The sequence below is a fragment of the Dissoconium aciculare genome (genome assembly GCF_010015565.1).
Source record: "Dissoconium aciculare CBS 342.82 unplaced genomic scaffold K489scaffold_7, whole genome shotgun sequence".
NCBI lineage: Eukaryota > Fungi > Ascomycota > Dothideomycetes > Mycosphaerellales > Dissoconiaceae > Dissoconium > Dissoconium aciculare.
This window is the reverse complement of record NW_022984957.1, coordinates 967376-983212: the sequence shown is the minus strand read 5'-3', so window position 1 is coordinate 983212 and position 15837 is coordinate 967376. Positions and strand designations below refer to the sequence as shown.

At 54.5% G+C, this 15837-nt stretch overlaps 5 protein-coding genes across 5 annotated transcripts; 2 read left to right on the top strand and 3 right to left on the bottom strand.

Moving 5' to 3' along the window:
- Nucleotides 1-3429: 3429 nt before the first annotated feature.
- K489DRAFT_237114 (uncharacterized protein) lies at nucleotides 3430-4364 on the bottom strand. The gene has a single exon (XM_033599856.1). The coding sequence runs from the start codon at nucleotides 4268-4270 to the stop codon at nucleotides 3722-3724; it is 549 nt and encodes a 182-aa protein (XP_033459294.1). The 5' UTR covers nucleotides 4271-4364; the 3' UTR covers nucleotides 3430-3721.
- Nucleotides 4365-4889: 525 nt separating this feature from the next.
- K489DRAFT_389165 (TPR-like protein) lies at nucleotides 4890-8910 on the top strand (the record flags this gene model as incomplete). Its single annotated transcript, XM_033606480.1, has 3 exons — nucleotides 4890-4925; nucleotides 6457-8763; nucleotides 8830-8910. 3 exons carry the CDS (start codon nucleotides 4890-4892, stop codon nucleotides 8908-8910), a joined length of 2424 nt encoding a protein of 807 aa, XP_033459293.1.
- An 88-nt stretch (nucleotides 8911-8998) lies between these two features.
- On the bottom strand, nucleotides 8999-9845 carry K489DRAFT_237108 (uncharacterized protein). Its single transcript, XM_033599855.1, has 2 exons — nucleotides 9193-9845; nucleotides 8999-9125 (listed from the first exon to the last, which is right to left on the bottom strand). The coding sequence occupies exons 1-2, from the start codon at nucleotides 9647-9649 to the stop codon at nucleotides 9088-9090; spliced, it is 495 nt and encodes a 164-aa protein (XP_033459292.1). The 5' UTR covers nucleotides 9650-9845; the 3' UTR covers nucleotides 8999-9087.
- Nucleotides 9846-10041: 196 nt separating this feature from the next.
- K489DRAFT_371109 (uncharacterized protein) lies at nucleotides 10042-13438 on the bottom strand (the record flags this gene model as incomplete). The annotated part of the gene is made up of 2 exons (XM_033603211.1): nucleotides 10042-13257; nucleotides 13388-13438. The coding sequence occupies 2 exons, from the start codon at nucleotides 13436-13438 to the stop codon at nucleotides 10042-10044; spliced, it is 3267 nt and encodes a 1088-aa protein (XP_033459291.1).
- Nucleotides 13439-14620: 1182 nt separating this feature from the next.
- K489DRAFT_381001 (uncharacterized protein) lies at nucleotides 14621-15631 on the top strand. The gene has a single exon (XM_033605008.1). It carries the CDS (start codon nucleotides 15003-15005, stop codon nucleotides 15489-15491), a length of 489 nt encoding a protein of 162 aa, XP_033459290.1. The 5' UTR covers nucleotides 14621-15002; the 3' UTR covers nucleotides 15492-15631.
- The last annotated feature ends 206 nt before the right edge of the window (nucleotides 15632-15837 follow it).

Genomic DNA, 15837 nt, shown 5'->3' with positions numbered 1-15837 from the left:
TCGGATCTCGGCAGCGCACAAGCCATGCGTGAGGGCATCGAAGAACGTTGACGATAATGAGGGGGAAAAAGCCTTGCATGACGAGAGAAACGCTGAGAATCTGGGATGATTAAGAAAAGAAAATCTCCGAGTACGCCTATCGCGCAACGGTCATCATCGGGCAACGGCTAACTCTTCTCATCGTCGTGAGTCGCCCTTGCAGCACGCCGACGACGCCTTCGCTCTGTGCTCGCCGCTTGCACGGATTGCGCCGTGTGGTCCATGTGGGCTGTCTAGATCGTGTTGGACTCAATTCACGCGCAACGAGGCATCCCTGGCTCATCCTCCAAACAGGCTTCGAGCAATTCTTATCGCGCTCAGCTTGTCATTTCTGGCAAGCATGCTTTGGAGCCAAGGCAAGAATCTGGACTATGAAAGCAGCGAGGTGTAAAGTTACCATTGAAGGATTGCCTGTCGGCCAGGGATCTTCCGTCGAGAGGGTCCGCGCTGCTCGTGTTTTTGGCACTGACGGCGCCTTGTTTCGGCATGTCCGGCCGATGATCAATGGGAATTGAATGCACCGATGATGAGCTAGACCAGGCATCACGACGCATTGGCGTCGAACTCTGCGGCCACCCTGGGACGCGCTATTATCCGCTCCATCGTGACGGGGTTAGAGGCTGACTGTCAATGGCAAGGTGGAACTCTAAATTCGTTCCGCACCCCTCTAGCCTGGCACGTTACAGAATGTCACCGACTGCTCGCTCGCCCGCGAAACAGCACGAACCTCGGTTGCTCCAGTAGCGCCGTGGTGATGCTGTTCGGCACGTCCCCACGTCACCGCAAGGCTGTACGTGGAGAGCGCATCGGGAAGGGCGAGGTTAGATCTTCGCTTGGCCGCTCCTCTTTGCCAAAGGGATCCAGATGAACGCGAACCAACATCTGTCGTCCGTTGCGCTTTCGACAGTCCGTCGCCTGTAGCAGGCTTTCACTTCAGATCTGTCTTCTCCACTTTGGGAAGGTGCACCAACGAAGGAAGGATAGATTAAAAGATGAGGTTTTGTCAGTCCCGTCGTCACCAACATTGTCTTCGACACCGTCGTCTCACTTGCAGTCGTGCAAACAAACTACACGAAGCCATGTGCGACGGGCAGATCCCGGGACATGTCGACAATGTCCTTCTCCGGCGGTGGGTGGTGTCCATGAGCGCCGCTGCCGATTGGCGCACGGGAATGATCGACCTTCGTTCACAGGCACAAACCAATGAGCATGATCTTGACCACACCCCCTCTCCGAGGCACGTCTTTCTCTCACACACACATCTTCCATCCTCCATCATCACCCAATGTTGCTGCTGAGAGAAAGCTTCGTGTGTGCTGTACCCACCCACCACACCTTCCGCCGGCTCGCCTATTGCGTTTTCAACTGGGATCCTTGGCGCAAAGTCAAATTTCGTCGGCGCTATCGAACTACGTGCGTCTGCAGCTTGTAGAAAAAGGAAAATAGGTTGCCCGCTCCCGTCTCCCCGTCTGTGTGGAGTTGACCATGTGTGCATCGTTCGTGCATCAGCTCTTGCTCGTCAAATCACCGTAACCACTTGGGCACTCAGTCGCTGTACGATATGTCTTCCACTGTCGGATGTGTGCACTGCAGACATAAAGTTTCGCCCTCAATGCAGGTGGGTGTCACTGGATTCTGATCGGCACATGACGGTGTCTGTCTGTCTGACCCGGCTCCCGAGAAAAGACTCGCTCCCATTCCGCCGTTTTGTCGACGACAAGAATAATTTCAGTATCGCACTGTCTCAACCGCGGAAGCCTCAAGACTAGTCGAAGGCATCCCATTTCGCTTCGCCTCGACTTGCCGTTCAAAACATCATTATTATTACCTGCAATGATTGGGGCCGTTCTCGAACTGCTCCGTGCGATGTGCCCTACCGGGCTCAATCGACCGAGGTATCTCTGAACGTTTATTACCTCATGACAAACATTGAGAGCACCATGCAGAGTCTAGATACCGGCATCGTTCTCTGCATGATCTCGGCATATTGTGGGCCGTCTCCAGCCAATTCTTCTGCGAGTGGGTGTCGTGTCAGGTTTTTCAATCATCCTGCTGTACTTGAATGATCCCACCGTCACAACGTCATGAATCATGGTCAGCCCTGGGAAGAGTTCGCTATCCAGAAAGGAGACCCATCCGTGCCCGGAACGTACAGTCCGCCCTGACAATAGCAGAAGGGGCTTGCACGAGCCTGCACGACTCAACAAAGTCTATATGGAAACTGCATTGTATACCCCAGCATGATCAACACCATCACATACTTTAGAATCGTTGAAAGACCGTACAGTACATATGCGTGCAAGCCGTGCTTGCATCTAACCCATGATTTTCGACAAGGTGTCCGCAGCCAAAAGATCGTGGCGCCCGAGTCAGCAAAGGGCGAGACTCTTCGAAACGGCATATCGTTGAAGCCACAAGCCACCACAGACGAGTTGGCTTTGCGTAGGCACGGTAGGCTTGCATTCCCTCTTGCGGAGGTCCTGCCCGTGTCCGATGGATTTCATTTCCTGAACAGAAATGAGAGCTCTGAAGACGCATGACCCTGCGTGCTGTCGTTGAGGAGGTGATAATGCCTGCACCAGGCTCGCTCCCCTCCTCTGCGTGCGAAACGGCTTATACGTGACGCCGAGCTCGTCCCTTCGGAAGGTGCTCGCGGAACATCCAAGGATGTCATCACGATGGTTGCACAGGCAAAAAGCTTTATGGGCCCGAAACTAAAAGGGTCTAACCTGCATCGTTTGCATCGTTGTTGCGTGATGACAGGATTCACCCCCAACATGATCGTCTTCGGGATCAGCAGTACTGCGGTATTGGTCGGAACACACTGCACCAAGAGAAATGGCACGCGTGTCCACACGCGCCAACAAGTGCCATCCTTCCCAACCTCCAACTTTCAAGCCGTGTCACATTCTGCAACGAAATTGTGGTGCCCACAAGTGTGTGTGGTGACATTCGTGCGTATATGCATGACCGTTCCCAACATGTCAACAGCAACGACAACAACAACAACAACTGTTCGACATCTGGACTCACCTATTACCTATTACCTATTACGCATTACCTGTCACCCATGCCTCGGTATCGACCTAGCTGGGTAGTGCGTGTGACTTGCCGTGTTGTGGACGTCAGTGACGCCGAATGGTCCGATTTGAAGATGGCAATTACGACAAGGCCCTGTTGGTGTGATCTGACTGGTGTCGCAGCCAGCCTCAGCGATGAGCCTTTTGGAGCTTGACAACTCCGCTAACGTTGACAGCTTCTAGCTTTTAGCCACGTCCACCGCCCTTCACTTCCATTCTGAATCAAGTCTAAAGCGTGCGTTGACCGACTCGATCAACGCGAATTGAACAGACATTCCAGATCGGCAGCCATTCGTTGGCACATCTAACTAGACATAGGTAGCATGTCGACCGGGCCGACGATTCGATCAGCCCCTGATGTTGGTCAGCGTATCCAAGCAACAAGGATGATGCTTGCTCCTGGAAGCATGAATATGCGTGGCGTCCGACATGACACCTCCGAGAGTCCTCTGCCATGCGCATCAAATACATCCCCGAGGTGATTGCCATCCAGCTAGAGGTTGCAAATCTGCATCCATGTGGCACAGCAACATCCCCACTGCGTTCAGGATTGTAGAAAACAGCTGCCTTTTCCCTTGGCAATTGACTCTGACAAGACATCTTCACGACGATCTCTGTTGATTAACTGTTGTCAACAACTTCAAGTATACGAACTTCTTCCATCGGAACACGCTGACAGCACTGCTTCCTCGAACAAGACTCATGGCGGTACTTTGTCTTCCACAAGATGTGCCTACTCTCGTCGCTGCTCGGCTTACACATTGGTGCTTCGAGGATGGACACAGAACATGCACACTTATCCAGCGATGACACCAACGACGGCGTGGCTTGCATTCGCGTTCCATTGAGCGATATATATTGACGCACTTCCCCAGGCACCACACCCCTTCCTTGCCGCCGATTGCCATCTTCGAACCACCTCTTCCCGTCCCATCACCACGTTTATTGACGCCCACAAGCCACCGGGAACCGTTCTTCGTGCCAGATGCAATTGAATGATACACCCTTCGCCCGAGTTGAGGTTGGTGTTGTGGAGATGGCACACCTCCATGCGAAAGAAAAAGGAATGCACACGGCGTTGGAGAATGACAATCGTTCTTGGACGTGGCGCCCTCGAGGCGAGCTCTCGATCCCACCTGGCTGCCGTCCATAATCTCTCCCGTGCCACAATCCCTGCGAATGACCCTCTCGGTGGTGGGAATCGTTCGGTCATCGAAACGAGCTTGCTTTCTTGATCTCGTGAACTACAGCGGTAATGCATGATCGCTGTCGTATACTTTGGGCCACGAGTGTTCCTGAAGGAATGCACGACAGGCATATATTGCCGACATGACGAGCTTCATGTGGTGGTGGTAGTGGTGGTGGTGGTTGCCTGTGGCGTTCGTCTATACGACGCAGGTGTCCCGTCAATACAGACGGATGTCACCAAGGGTGCCAAGTAGAATGTCAAGTGCTTATGTCTTACGTGTTCGGCGATTGTCATTCCTGCAGACACCACGTCCTCGTTGTCCCTCACGCGCTCTTGCAATTGAAATATTAATCTTGCTATTCCTCCACTTTTCATTTCCCAGGAAATCATCAAGCTGCATGTGGCGTGCGCTGAGAGAGAGAAGTTCCATTGCGTGTATTCTGCCTCGTTTTCTGACAATGGATTGATATCTTCGTATCGTTGGCATGATGCCATGTAAACATCTCTTCAAGCTCACCTGCTGCCGTCGCAACAGTTGCGCGATGCGGAGAATCTCGCGGTCGATGTGGTTACACGGCACGATGGAGCTCGCATTTTTTCCGCAGCTCCTCTGCGGAGTACTTCATGCAGAAGAATTGATTACGGCGATGTTTTTGCAGATCGAGAAGGTGAGAACCCGTCTCAATGTATCTATTATCCGATCATCTCAAATCGGGCTGCTTTCGTCGGCTCTCCTGGGATCTCATTCGAATAGGCATAGTCAGTGAGCTGCTGTTGGACCGACTCGGCTGCGTCCCTCGACAACAATTGTGGTCACGAAAATGCTTTCAATATTGGTGTACGAGATCAGTGCGCTCGAAAATTTGCGCAATTTGGATAGCCCGGGACAGGAATGACTTGCAGGAGGAGCTACCTATCGGTATTGCACCTTCTGCCCCCTCTTCTCCAACTTGCTCTGTCGCTTGCTCTGGCCTTGCTGCTGAGGCTTCTCGTCACCACCGCCCATCATCCCGCCCATTCCCTTCCTGACACCAGAGAAGGTGGTGAATGCGAGGTAGGCACTGTACAGCGGGACCGCCGCATACAACCACCAAGCCCAGTCACCAAACAACGTGACGACCGCGGTACATCCCCACGTCCAGTAGACCACATCCCACATCCACTCCGTCAGCCCTTTGGCCTCGAGGTCCTCGCCGGCTTTGCGAAGGTCCTTGCCGTTGGCGCCGTCCACGTAGGCGGGTCGTCCGACACGCTCGAACCAGAACTCAATGAAGTACGACGGCAAGGATAGCAGGATATACGGAAGCAGCTTTCGCTTGAAAAACGCGAATCGGAGGGCTATGTAGAACAGGTTGACTCCCAGTGATATCAAGTGCGTCTGGTTTAATTTGGCTGCATTGCGAGCCGCTTGCGCTTTTTGTGATTTCTAAGTGAATCATGGTTTGTTAGTGTACAATGAACCGGCGCGTAGAGGCGTAGCCTCGATCACTTACTTGCGCCATTGTGAGAGACGCGAGCACAGAAATGAAGTGTGTAATCAAGCAATATCTGTTGGTGGGACAATTGTCGACAATCACTTGAATAGTGATAGCCCTGGAGTATTGCGATAATTATGGCAATTGTGGGACTAGATTTGTATACGGTACCAACAATGACGATGTTCCACGTTGTCTATTGTCGCGGCGGGAAAAGATTCGTGGGTGAGCGCATCCCGCTGTGTCGACAGAGCTGGTCCGTGCGGCGAACGACGTCCACAAACAGAACAACAAAGAGGCGGCAACCGCGAAATGTTTACCATTCGCGACTCCACGACACTCGATCTTACCCTCGACACGCCAAAAACACGCCCGGTGTTGACGAGAGATCGCGTCCGAGTTAGCTCTTGCATCATGTGTCATATCTGAATCACCTGGAAGAAAGCACACCGCGTCGTGCACGAAACGTCATCATTCATAACACATAATTGCATACATCCATGTTTACGGCCTGTTCAGCACGACTTTACGATCTGCATGCTTCGAATGTACACCGTCCGCGGCCTCAATATTTCCTTTGCGTCTCGCCTACCTTTCTCACTGCCTGGGAAAGGCTTCAGTCATTACCTCTCAATAGGTCTTCACCATCATGTCGATAGCAGTGGCCGCGCAGCTCCGCCAGCTCATTTATTACCACCTTGACAATGATCTTCTGGAGAATGCAAACTTCCTCGCTGGGCGCTTACATGCCCTGCTCCCGCGGAGCGAGGATGCCGCCCATCTCCTTGCGCTGACGTACTTCCGGATGCGCCGCTACCGAATGGCGTACGATTATTCACAAAAGCATGCCCTCTCTGGTCGACACTTAGGCTGCGCATATATCTTTGCGCAAGCATGTCAAGAGCTAGGGCGAAATACAGAAGGCATATCGGCTTTGGAGAAGTCAAGAGCTCACTGGGCAGGCAGAAGTGATTGGAATCAATATTCGGAAACCTCGAGGCGGTATCTACCGGACGCGCCGGCGGTGCTGACGCTGCTCGCAAAGCTCTGGCGCGCTCAAGGGGACTCCAAAAAGGCGGCGGATTGTTTTGTGGAGGTGCATAAATTGAACCCGTTCGTCTGGGAAGCTTTCGAAGGATTATGTGGGTTGCGCGCAGATTTGAAGGTTGACCAAATGTTTCGAACATCGGCCGGCTCTACCAATGCTGCGCCCGTCAATGTGGATGATACTTCTGTTGTGCAGATGTCACGGCAACCTCTTGCGCCCCAGTACAACTATGGCCCGAGCAACCCTGGAAGGTCAACCCTGTTTCCAGCGACTTCGAAGGCGAATCATGTCTATGACGAAGGCGATATATTTGCGCCGACCATCAAGCCGCAATCTATATTGTCTGTTGATTCCGCGCCATCGCCGTCGGACTGGGACACACCGATTACTGCAATGACCACAATGGACGACGTGTCGATGGGAGGCACCGTGACTGAGAACGATGATGTCTTCGGGGAACCACCAGCCGCTCCGCCACGGAAAGCTCGAGGTGGATTGCAGTTTGATAACGTCGAACGGCAACGACAGCCTACACTTCGTACAGGCCACACTCAGACTTCATCAGAGGGCATGCACGACACAGCTGCGCGATTTAGGCTTGGCGCCGGTGCGCAGAAACGAACATTATCTGGGCATAGCACAGCTCAAGCTGGCCTTGACGCTCTGGCACAGCCGCGAAGAAGCAATAGAATTGTCGGCTCTCAAGCTCCCTCCGCGAGATTGCCCAGGTCGATAGCAGAATCAACAGCATCTACAGCGGGTCGATCCGATCGTTATGAGCGATCACAGAAGCAAGTCACTGAAGTCAGACCACGTGGAATCGTAGGTCGCGTGGTGAGCGGAAATCGTAAAATGATGCCTTTGGAAGAACGCGAAAAGGAGAAGCGTGCACCAAGTCGAGCAAGCGAGAAAAGCAGTACAGCTTCTGGGGTCACTTCTGCAGCTGGCAGACGACCTGTCGTGGTAGCGAGTAACAGCATAAGTGTCGAAGAGGAGGCGACCAACACTTTGCTGAACGATTTCAAGGCACTCGCAATCGGCTATCACGCTGCGTCTCGATTCGAATCATTCTCGGCAGCAAGAGCATTCAAGGCGCTACCAAACTCTCAAAAGGACAGCCCTTGGGTTCTCTCTCAACTGGCCAAGACATATTACGAATCCGGTGACTTCAAGAATTCAGAGGAGTACTTCGTGCGCCTCCTCAAAGCTCAGCCGTCGCGAGTCGAGGATATGGAAGTATACTCTACCGTTCTTTGGCATCTCAAAAAGGAGTCTGCGTTGTCCTTCTTGTGTCAAGTGCTGCGCGACCAGGCTTTCGATGCACCTCAGACCTGGGTGGCTATAGGCAATGCCTTCTCCCTCTCCCGCGAACACGACCAAGCTATCTCAGCATTCCGACGCGCCACGCAATTGGACGACAACCTGGCGTATGCATGGACGCTCATGGGTCACGAGTACATCGCCAATGAAGCCTACGATTCCGCGATTGGCGCTTTCCGCAAATCTGTCGCCGTGGATCGCCTGGGTTACGCTGGCTGGTACGGCCTTGGGAAATCGTACGAGCGCATGCAAAAGCTCGAGGACGCCGAACGGCACTACCGAATCGCGATGACGCTCAACCCGACCAACAGTACATTACTGGTGTGTGTGGGTGTCGTGCTCGAACGTCTTCAGAACCGCCACGCCGCGCTCGCGCACTACAGCAAGGCCTTGGAATTGACGCCACATAGCTCTCTCGCGCGATTCAAAAAGGCGCGCGTGCTGATGCATTTGAAGCAATACGACATGGCCTTGCGCGATCTGGAAGTGTTGAAAAGTCAGGCGTCAGATGAGGCGAACGTGTGGTTCTTGCTGGGTAAATGCTACAAGGGTATGGGAAATCGCAGCGGTGCCCTGCGCGCTTTGACGACGGCGCTGAATCTTGATGTCAAGGTGGGTTTCAGCTTTTGCGCATTTCGACCCCGGAGACTTGGATTGAAGCTAACTGTTCATTTTCAGGCCGCGCCGTTCATCAAAGAGGCCATCGAAGCTCTGGACGACGATGTTGAAGACGGAGATGACGACTCGGATGACGACTGAACACGACGACGATGAGGATCCATGAGACCATTCAGAGGCCTTGGCTGCTTGATATCATCAGCACTGCCAGCGCTCAACGAGGTTGACAATTATTCAGATTATATAGTTTCAACGCATCCCGGAGCCGAGCTTCCATCGCGAAAGCCGTATACGCACTTGACAACGCCACGACGATTATTATTGCTTCGAGGACATAAGATAATCCCCTAGGCTTCCTGCCCCCAAAGTGAGACTCAGGTAAACCATCGTTGGCAATCGCCGATTAAGCAAAGTACAACACACCCGTGGCGCGAAATCCCAGTGTCCCTCCGTAAAGCGGATTCCATCCACCGAGATGTCTTGCACATTTCGCTCGGCTTTGCCGTCTGTTTCGCCCGCCACGACTTCCGCGACCGATCGCGACGGCGAGTCCCCACAGGCAAAGAAACCCGCCGGCGAGCTGCCACCGAACCGCTACCGGGCTACCTTCGGATCGGTGGCGAACTCGAGAGTGCCCTTGAACAACCCACGAATAGCCTGCGGACGGCCCACGAGGAGCCCACGGGTATCTCGTCCTGGAGATGTGCTCGCGACCCGGCGGCAACTCGCCGGCGATTCGTCGGCGCCTCAGATGCTGTCCACAAATACGCATCCGGGCAAAACCCACCCACGCACCGCCACCGAATCGACCGCGATACGCAGTCTTGCTGGGGCATCTGGGCTTTCCATTTCGAAGTTGCTCGCTGAGGAGGATTGGCATCTGCCGCACGTGGGGGGGAAATGATCACCCAGGATGATGCTGGAACGCGCTGTGTATGTAGCCACCTGCGGAAGATGTTCTGCTGGGACATGTTCTCCACCAACGCCGAGAGGTCGATTCTCTTGCTTTTCTCGCCGTTTTTGCAACGTCTTCTCCTCTCCGTATTGGCTTTAATCGCTAAATCGTGAATTTCGGTATCCGGTGAACGCATATCACATACATAAAGTAGAATCATAATCCACCATCGCTCGAGAGGATTCGAGGAACCCGACGGCTACCAACGACGAGAAGAGGGAGAGGGATCTTTCCCGTCTCCCTTTTGCCGCTGCCTCTCCTACGCACCACATCGAATCGTTCCATCTTCTCTTGGGAATCCATCGAATCGGATCGGATCACATCCTCGCCGTGTGGTTCTTCGGGAACACGCCCACGCGGCCGGCGTACACGCCCACGCTCCAGTCGGCGTTGAGGTCCTGCACCTCGGTGATCTCCGCGTTGCGCGGGAAGGCCAGTTCATCGGGGGTGAGGGCCGGGTCGGCGGGAAAATAGGACCAGGTGGCGAGATGGCGGGCGCCGAGGGAGGGCGGGGCGGGGGGCTGCTGCTGCGGTGGGTTGGATGTTGTGGGGTCTTTGGCGGTGGGGCCGGAGGACCGCTGCTGGTCGTCTTTCATGCGCCAGCCGCCGACTTTTTCGCGGACGACGACGCGGCGGCCGGCGAGGTCGTTGGCAATGACGGCGAGGCGGTGGCCCGTGATACTGCCGGCGCTGTTGCTGTTGCTGTTTGCGGGACCGCGGACGCGGCTCCGTGTGGTGGGAGACATCGATGACTGCTGCTGCGGCGAGATCTGGGTATTGGGACATCGGCGCCAGCCGTATTCACCGTCGAGGGGATCCCAAGCTGCAGAAGATCCTGAGGAGGATTTGGAGTTGGGGTTCATGTCGGAGTGACCTCCGGTTACGGCGCGGTAGCACGGAGCGCAGACGTCGTAGTCTCCACTGCTACAGATGTAGCAGTGGAAGCGGGGCGCGGCGGCAGGGATGGGTAGACGACATATGTCGCAGTCGATATGGGGTGGAGCGGTGATGTAGGAGCTTGGCGGGAGGTGAGGGATATTCAGAGGGTTCAAGTTGCGGACAGGATCTCTCGGGGGCATGGATGTGGGATACGGTGTCGTGTTGCTGGTCGTTGTGCTTGCAAATGCTGATGAAGAGGGTGATGATGGCGCCGCGGAGCTGGACAGAGCAGGCGGGGCGATGCGAGTCAAAGGAAGCAACGGATGTGTGCAGCACCGGCCTTGCAAAACACAGGCATTGCAGAAGCCCCATGCGCCACTGAGACAGAGCTCGCAGTACCAATAGCAATTGTCGGCCCGTGTTTGGCAAGATTCACAAAAAGCGCCGTCGATCAAGGCAAAAGGGAGCTGCTTTGACTGCGGGGTTGACGTAGGTAACGATGGGGATTGTGGAGGAGTGTTGGCAATGTGAGGATAGGGTGGTGATGCTCGTTGATTCGCCATAGATCCAACATCACGCTCTTGACTGCCGCGTGACATTCCCTGAAGCTGTAACCTGGGCGAAGGAGCAGCGACCCAACGTCTGGCGATGAGTACATGTGGCTGTGGCGCAGAACTGCCATGGGAGCCAGGTGTCCCTGGTTGAGTTCCGCTGGACATCCTCTGCCAACGCTCAAGCGCCACGAAGCCGAAGCCAAACCAGTATTCACAACCTTTCCCTGAGCGATAGCATGTCTGGCATAGGTCGTATGATGAAGCTGGAGAGTTTTCGGATTGAGAACCATTGCTGTCAGAAGTCGATCTGGCTTTGCCGTCCGCGCTACAAATATCGCAGTGATAATGGACCTGTGTCTCAATCTGCGACATGTGACAGCGAGCGCAGACTCTCTTGGGAAGTATCGCTGCGGTAATGATGGACCTAGATATATCTGCTATTACCACATCCGCTGGTTGTGGACTCGAAACCGTGTTGATATCTAGCGACTCCACCTCAACTGGCTCAGGAGCCAGATCTGAACGGGAAAAAACTGCCCTGAGGGGTGATGGCTCAGGTGTGGCAGTGGCTATCCCACCGGCATTACTTCCAAGGTTCCGATTATCGGGCCCAGATAGCTCGGGTGTTGGTGCCGCAATCTGAGAAGCAGACCCAGTAGAAGTGACAGTTGAAGCTCGCATCGATGCCATGTTCGCTGTGTCGAGCGACTCCGATCGCATGAACGGCGTAGTACGAGCGACTTGCGAATTGCTTGCAGCATCTCTGGCCAGGGGCGGGTCGTGACTACGTGCACGAGGTGACGATGACGAGCTCGAGGTATCTGCAGTGGGATATAGCAAATTGGTGGGAGCTCTTTCTTCTCTTGATGCTGTTGGAATTCCGGTCGCGGTCGCTGCACGGTTTGTACGCGCAGCATTCCCAGTGGTTCGAATGTCACTGATGCCTGACCGAGACCCGGGAGCAGCTGCAGAGGAGGTTGAGGATGAGTTTGCACGTCTTCGCTGCTGCATGGGAACTATCGAAGCTGTATCACCAGAACGCTGTTGATCATCTCGAGGGACCGGGGATGTACTGGAACGGGTGGGCCTTGCGCTGGGCCTGCGTGGATCTGCCTGCTGCGGGCGGACAACGGGTGGACGAAGTCGCGGTTGATGGCTCCTTTGCTGCTGTCGGTAGGATGCCGATTCTGAATCTTCGCCCGTTTCAGTGTCCGGGCGTCGAGAGCTCCTGGTCTGACTTCCAGAACGTCGTGGTCGCTGCGAAGACTGCTCGGCGCTAGATTGATTCCCATCTGCGCTTCTATTCCGATTTATTCCACGCTGTCGAGAACGTTCCCGTTCCCGCTGTCGCTGCCTGCGACGATACGCCTCCGCGATGCGTTCGGTCAATTCCTCCTCCTGAGCAGATGTCAAGTTTTCCAGATCTATGCCATCTAGAAGACCTTCTGAATAGATCGATGCCAGGATCTCCTCCTGGATATCTTCTCCGCCGAGTAGACTCCGCAGAGAAGGTTGATGCTCTACCTGCCGCGTCGTTGGTGATGTCGCCCGCGGAGAGCGACGATCGGGTTGACGCTGCTGGGCCTGTGATCTGTTCCGCCGATCATGACTCCGTTCCCGCGAATTCCTCTCTCTTCGAGCTTGCAGGCGTGCTGCTGCAGCTGGATCGACGTTGGCCATGCTCAGCTCCCGCACCTCTGCCAGGAGCCGCTCATCCTCGCTATCATCCAGGTCGCCATCTCTTGCTGCATCGCGTCTCGGCGCTGCCCGTGGTGCAGTGAGCGCCGGTAGTACATCTTCCCCGGGTGCGTACCCCTCGCGAGCCGCAGCCTTGTCCTCTTCCGAACGATCTTTGTCGGGATGCGCTTTGAGGAAGCCTTCAAGGTGAGCTGTGAGGCGCCAGTCGGCTTTGGTGCCGCGGACTGTTTCGCGACATGAGGGGCATGTGTACGGGTTGCGTGTGTTGGCAGCGCGGCGGGAGGAGGAACGGCTGTTCGCCGAAGCCGCTTGAAATGCAAACCACTCTTTCAGACATGCGCCGCAATATGTGTGAAGGCAATCGAGGAGAGTGAGTGGCTGGTAAAGGATTTCGGTGCAGATCTGAGGTGGAGTTGTGTCAGTCTCCAAGCCAAATTCTTCTCGGCGGTGTGCCAGGATGCTCCCAAGTTTCGTCGTGCTCGCCCAGATGGTTCAAGCGCCATGCCACATTCATTCCGCCACGGAGACCTACCGAGCAAGTGAGTTCTTTCTCGAAATCAAAGAGTTGCGACGAGTCCGCCATGACGGTGGAGGGATGGGTTCGGGAGAGACATGCGGCGAATGGCGGGCGGTGTTGGACGTGCACAATGGGAGATGTGACGTACGACGGACGACTGGGATCTCTCTGGGCAGGGCTGCGCTGCGGTGGTCGAGGTCGATCCTCCCCTCGAGACTCACGACGACGACGACGATATCATTGATTGACAACCTTGGAACCGCATGGAACAAATACACCCAGACATCGGGCACTGCCTAAGCCGAAGATCCTTGTGAGGTATATCCACCTGGAGGGCAGCGTGATGTTCTCTCACTCCAAGCGAAGACTGCGGGGGAATTTCACCATGACGATGCTCTGTCTCTCTCTCTCTCTCCGAGACTCCTCCAAGATATTGGCGCGTCTTGGACAAAAAGGGTAACCCTAACGATGATGAAGTCCACGGGTTCACTCCACTCCACTCCACTCCACGGGTTGGGTTCTAGGGTTCAAGGATGTATGTATGTACACCTATCTATAATATGCCTACCTAGGTATGGTGATATGTCCATCTCCGTTTTCCTGGACCGACTTGTCTCGCATGATCAAGGGGCATATCACGTGGAGAACAACCCTCCTCTTCACTTCTCTTCTCTGTCCATCCTTTTCCCCATCACAGCATCTACAGCTCGAAGATGCAGAAAGCCGTCTGACGGATAGACACGCGCAACGCCCACGAGACGAGGACAGCCCTAATGATACCGACTGTACAGTACAGTCAGTAGTACAGTAGTACCGTAGTGACTCGCCGGGGATCTTTTCCCGAATCGAGCGGCTGAGGAACAAGCCCTGTCCGGTTTCTTTATTCGTGCGAAGGAAAGAGATGACTTCCGTTGGAGGATCGTAAGCCACCAACAACACCATCATCGAACCACGGAGGCCTGACCTTTGATGATGGTAAGACGATTGTCTGTGAAGAAGGAGAGAGGAAGGAAGGCCGAACGAGACGACCAACGATCACTCCGCCATCCCCGGTTAGGTTAGCTTGGTCCCAGTGAGGAAACTCTCTTCCTATTAAAAGACATAATCACGCTCAATAAATCCCCTGGAAGGACTAAATTGGTGCCTTATGATCGGTCGGTCAGCCGGCTATGTCCGTTTAGCACGCATTCCAACACTCACTGCACGTGGAACTTTCACGAGCCAGATCATGCGGCTCCGTAGCGGTCTCGGCAAGCAGCGTGAAATGATTGAGAACGTCAAGATTGGTGACACGTCAAAACCTTTTGTACGATGGCCTGTCCTCGCAGACATGTATCTCTGGTCTATACAAGCACCATAATAACTGGAGATCGCCGCTGCACCCACAGTGCGCACAATCAAATCTACATCCCGCGCCATATTCGACAAGGCCTGGGCTTGACCGTTACCCATGTGGATCACGGTTCGGAGTAAAGGAAACGTTTTGCCGCGCGAAGACCCTTCCGACGGCCACGGATGAAATCACGAGAGCATTGTTTGCTGCATCGGCGATGGAGATACACAGTGACTCGAAACCTCGTCGAGGCAATACTTCTCTTCTAGATGCCCAGAGGAAGCGGTGTGGCTTAAAATGGCCGTTCTAATCATCATGATTATCTACGTATCGTATCGAAGCCACGATACAGAGCGAGAGCGCTGTGCCGCGGGCTCCAATCAATCAAGATCAAGGAAGCCACGCGGCGCAGACACAGGAGCGGTGATTGATGTGTGTCGGATGAGCCCTGCGACGACGAAGATACAGCACTGCAGCCACTCGGTCCTCCCGATTCGTCACGTATACGCCGGGGTCTCGCTCGTCTCAAAGATCCACGTGATTGCTGCACCTATGCGCTCTGCTCCCCACCATCAAATCAACGCCTTATCGTGCAGCGATACATCTCAAATGGAGCCTGACCGGTGGACTGGGGACCACGGGAGAAGCTCGCTGCGATGGAGAGCTACTGTAGAAAGCGACCCAAGTACAGTACAGTACGTACAGGCAACGAACTACGAGCACGCTGTACTGCATCGGGCGGTTGTATTTTTGCTTTTGTTCCTCGTGCGGGTGGGAAAAGGTTGAAACGGTCTGGGTCGATGGCGCTCACATCATCCATGTGAGATTTGGATGGGTTTAGTCCTGAGAAGGGTTAGTGCTGAATTGGCTGAGCCGCAATCTGCGAGCGAGTTGCTAGTGTGCTCTGTGCTCCTGCCCTATTGCCTATGAATAACCACGTCGTAGGGCTTTGGTCGGACCTGACCACCGCACACCGCAGCTTATCGTTCCGACCACCTGCCTGCCTGCATGCACAACAATGCACATGGCCATTGTTATTGGAGATGAGCATCATGCACGAGGCAATGGTCGTCGTCCTCGCCATCACCATCGCCTGATGCGTACGATACGTACACAGCATCTCGTCTGATGT

What these genes read in the sequence shown, in the direction of transcription:
- K489DRAFT_237114 (XM_033599856.1), bottom strand. Translation starts at nt 4,270, where the DNA reads ATGGACGGCAGCCAGGTGGGATCGAGAGCTCGCCTCGAGGGCGCCACG.
- K489DRAFT_237108 (XM_033599855.1), bottom strand. Translation starts at nt 9,649, where the DNA reads ATGCCAATCCTCCTCAGCGAGCAACTTCGAAATGGAAAGCCCAGATGC. An exon ending in ACTGGGATTTCGCGCCACGG is followed by an intron (nt 9,126 to 9,192) that starts GTGTGTTGTACT and finishes CTTTGGGGGCAG; the next exon opens with GAAGCCTAGGGGATTATCTT.
- K489DRAFT_381001 (XM_033605008.1), top strand. Translation starts at nt 15,003, where the DNA reads ATGGCCGTTCTAATCATCATGATTATCTACGTATCGTATCGAAGCCAC.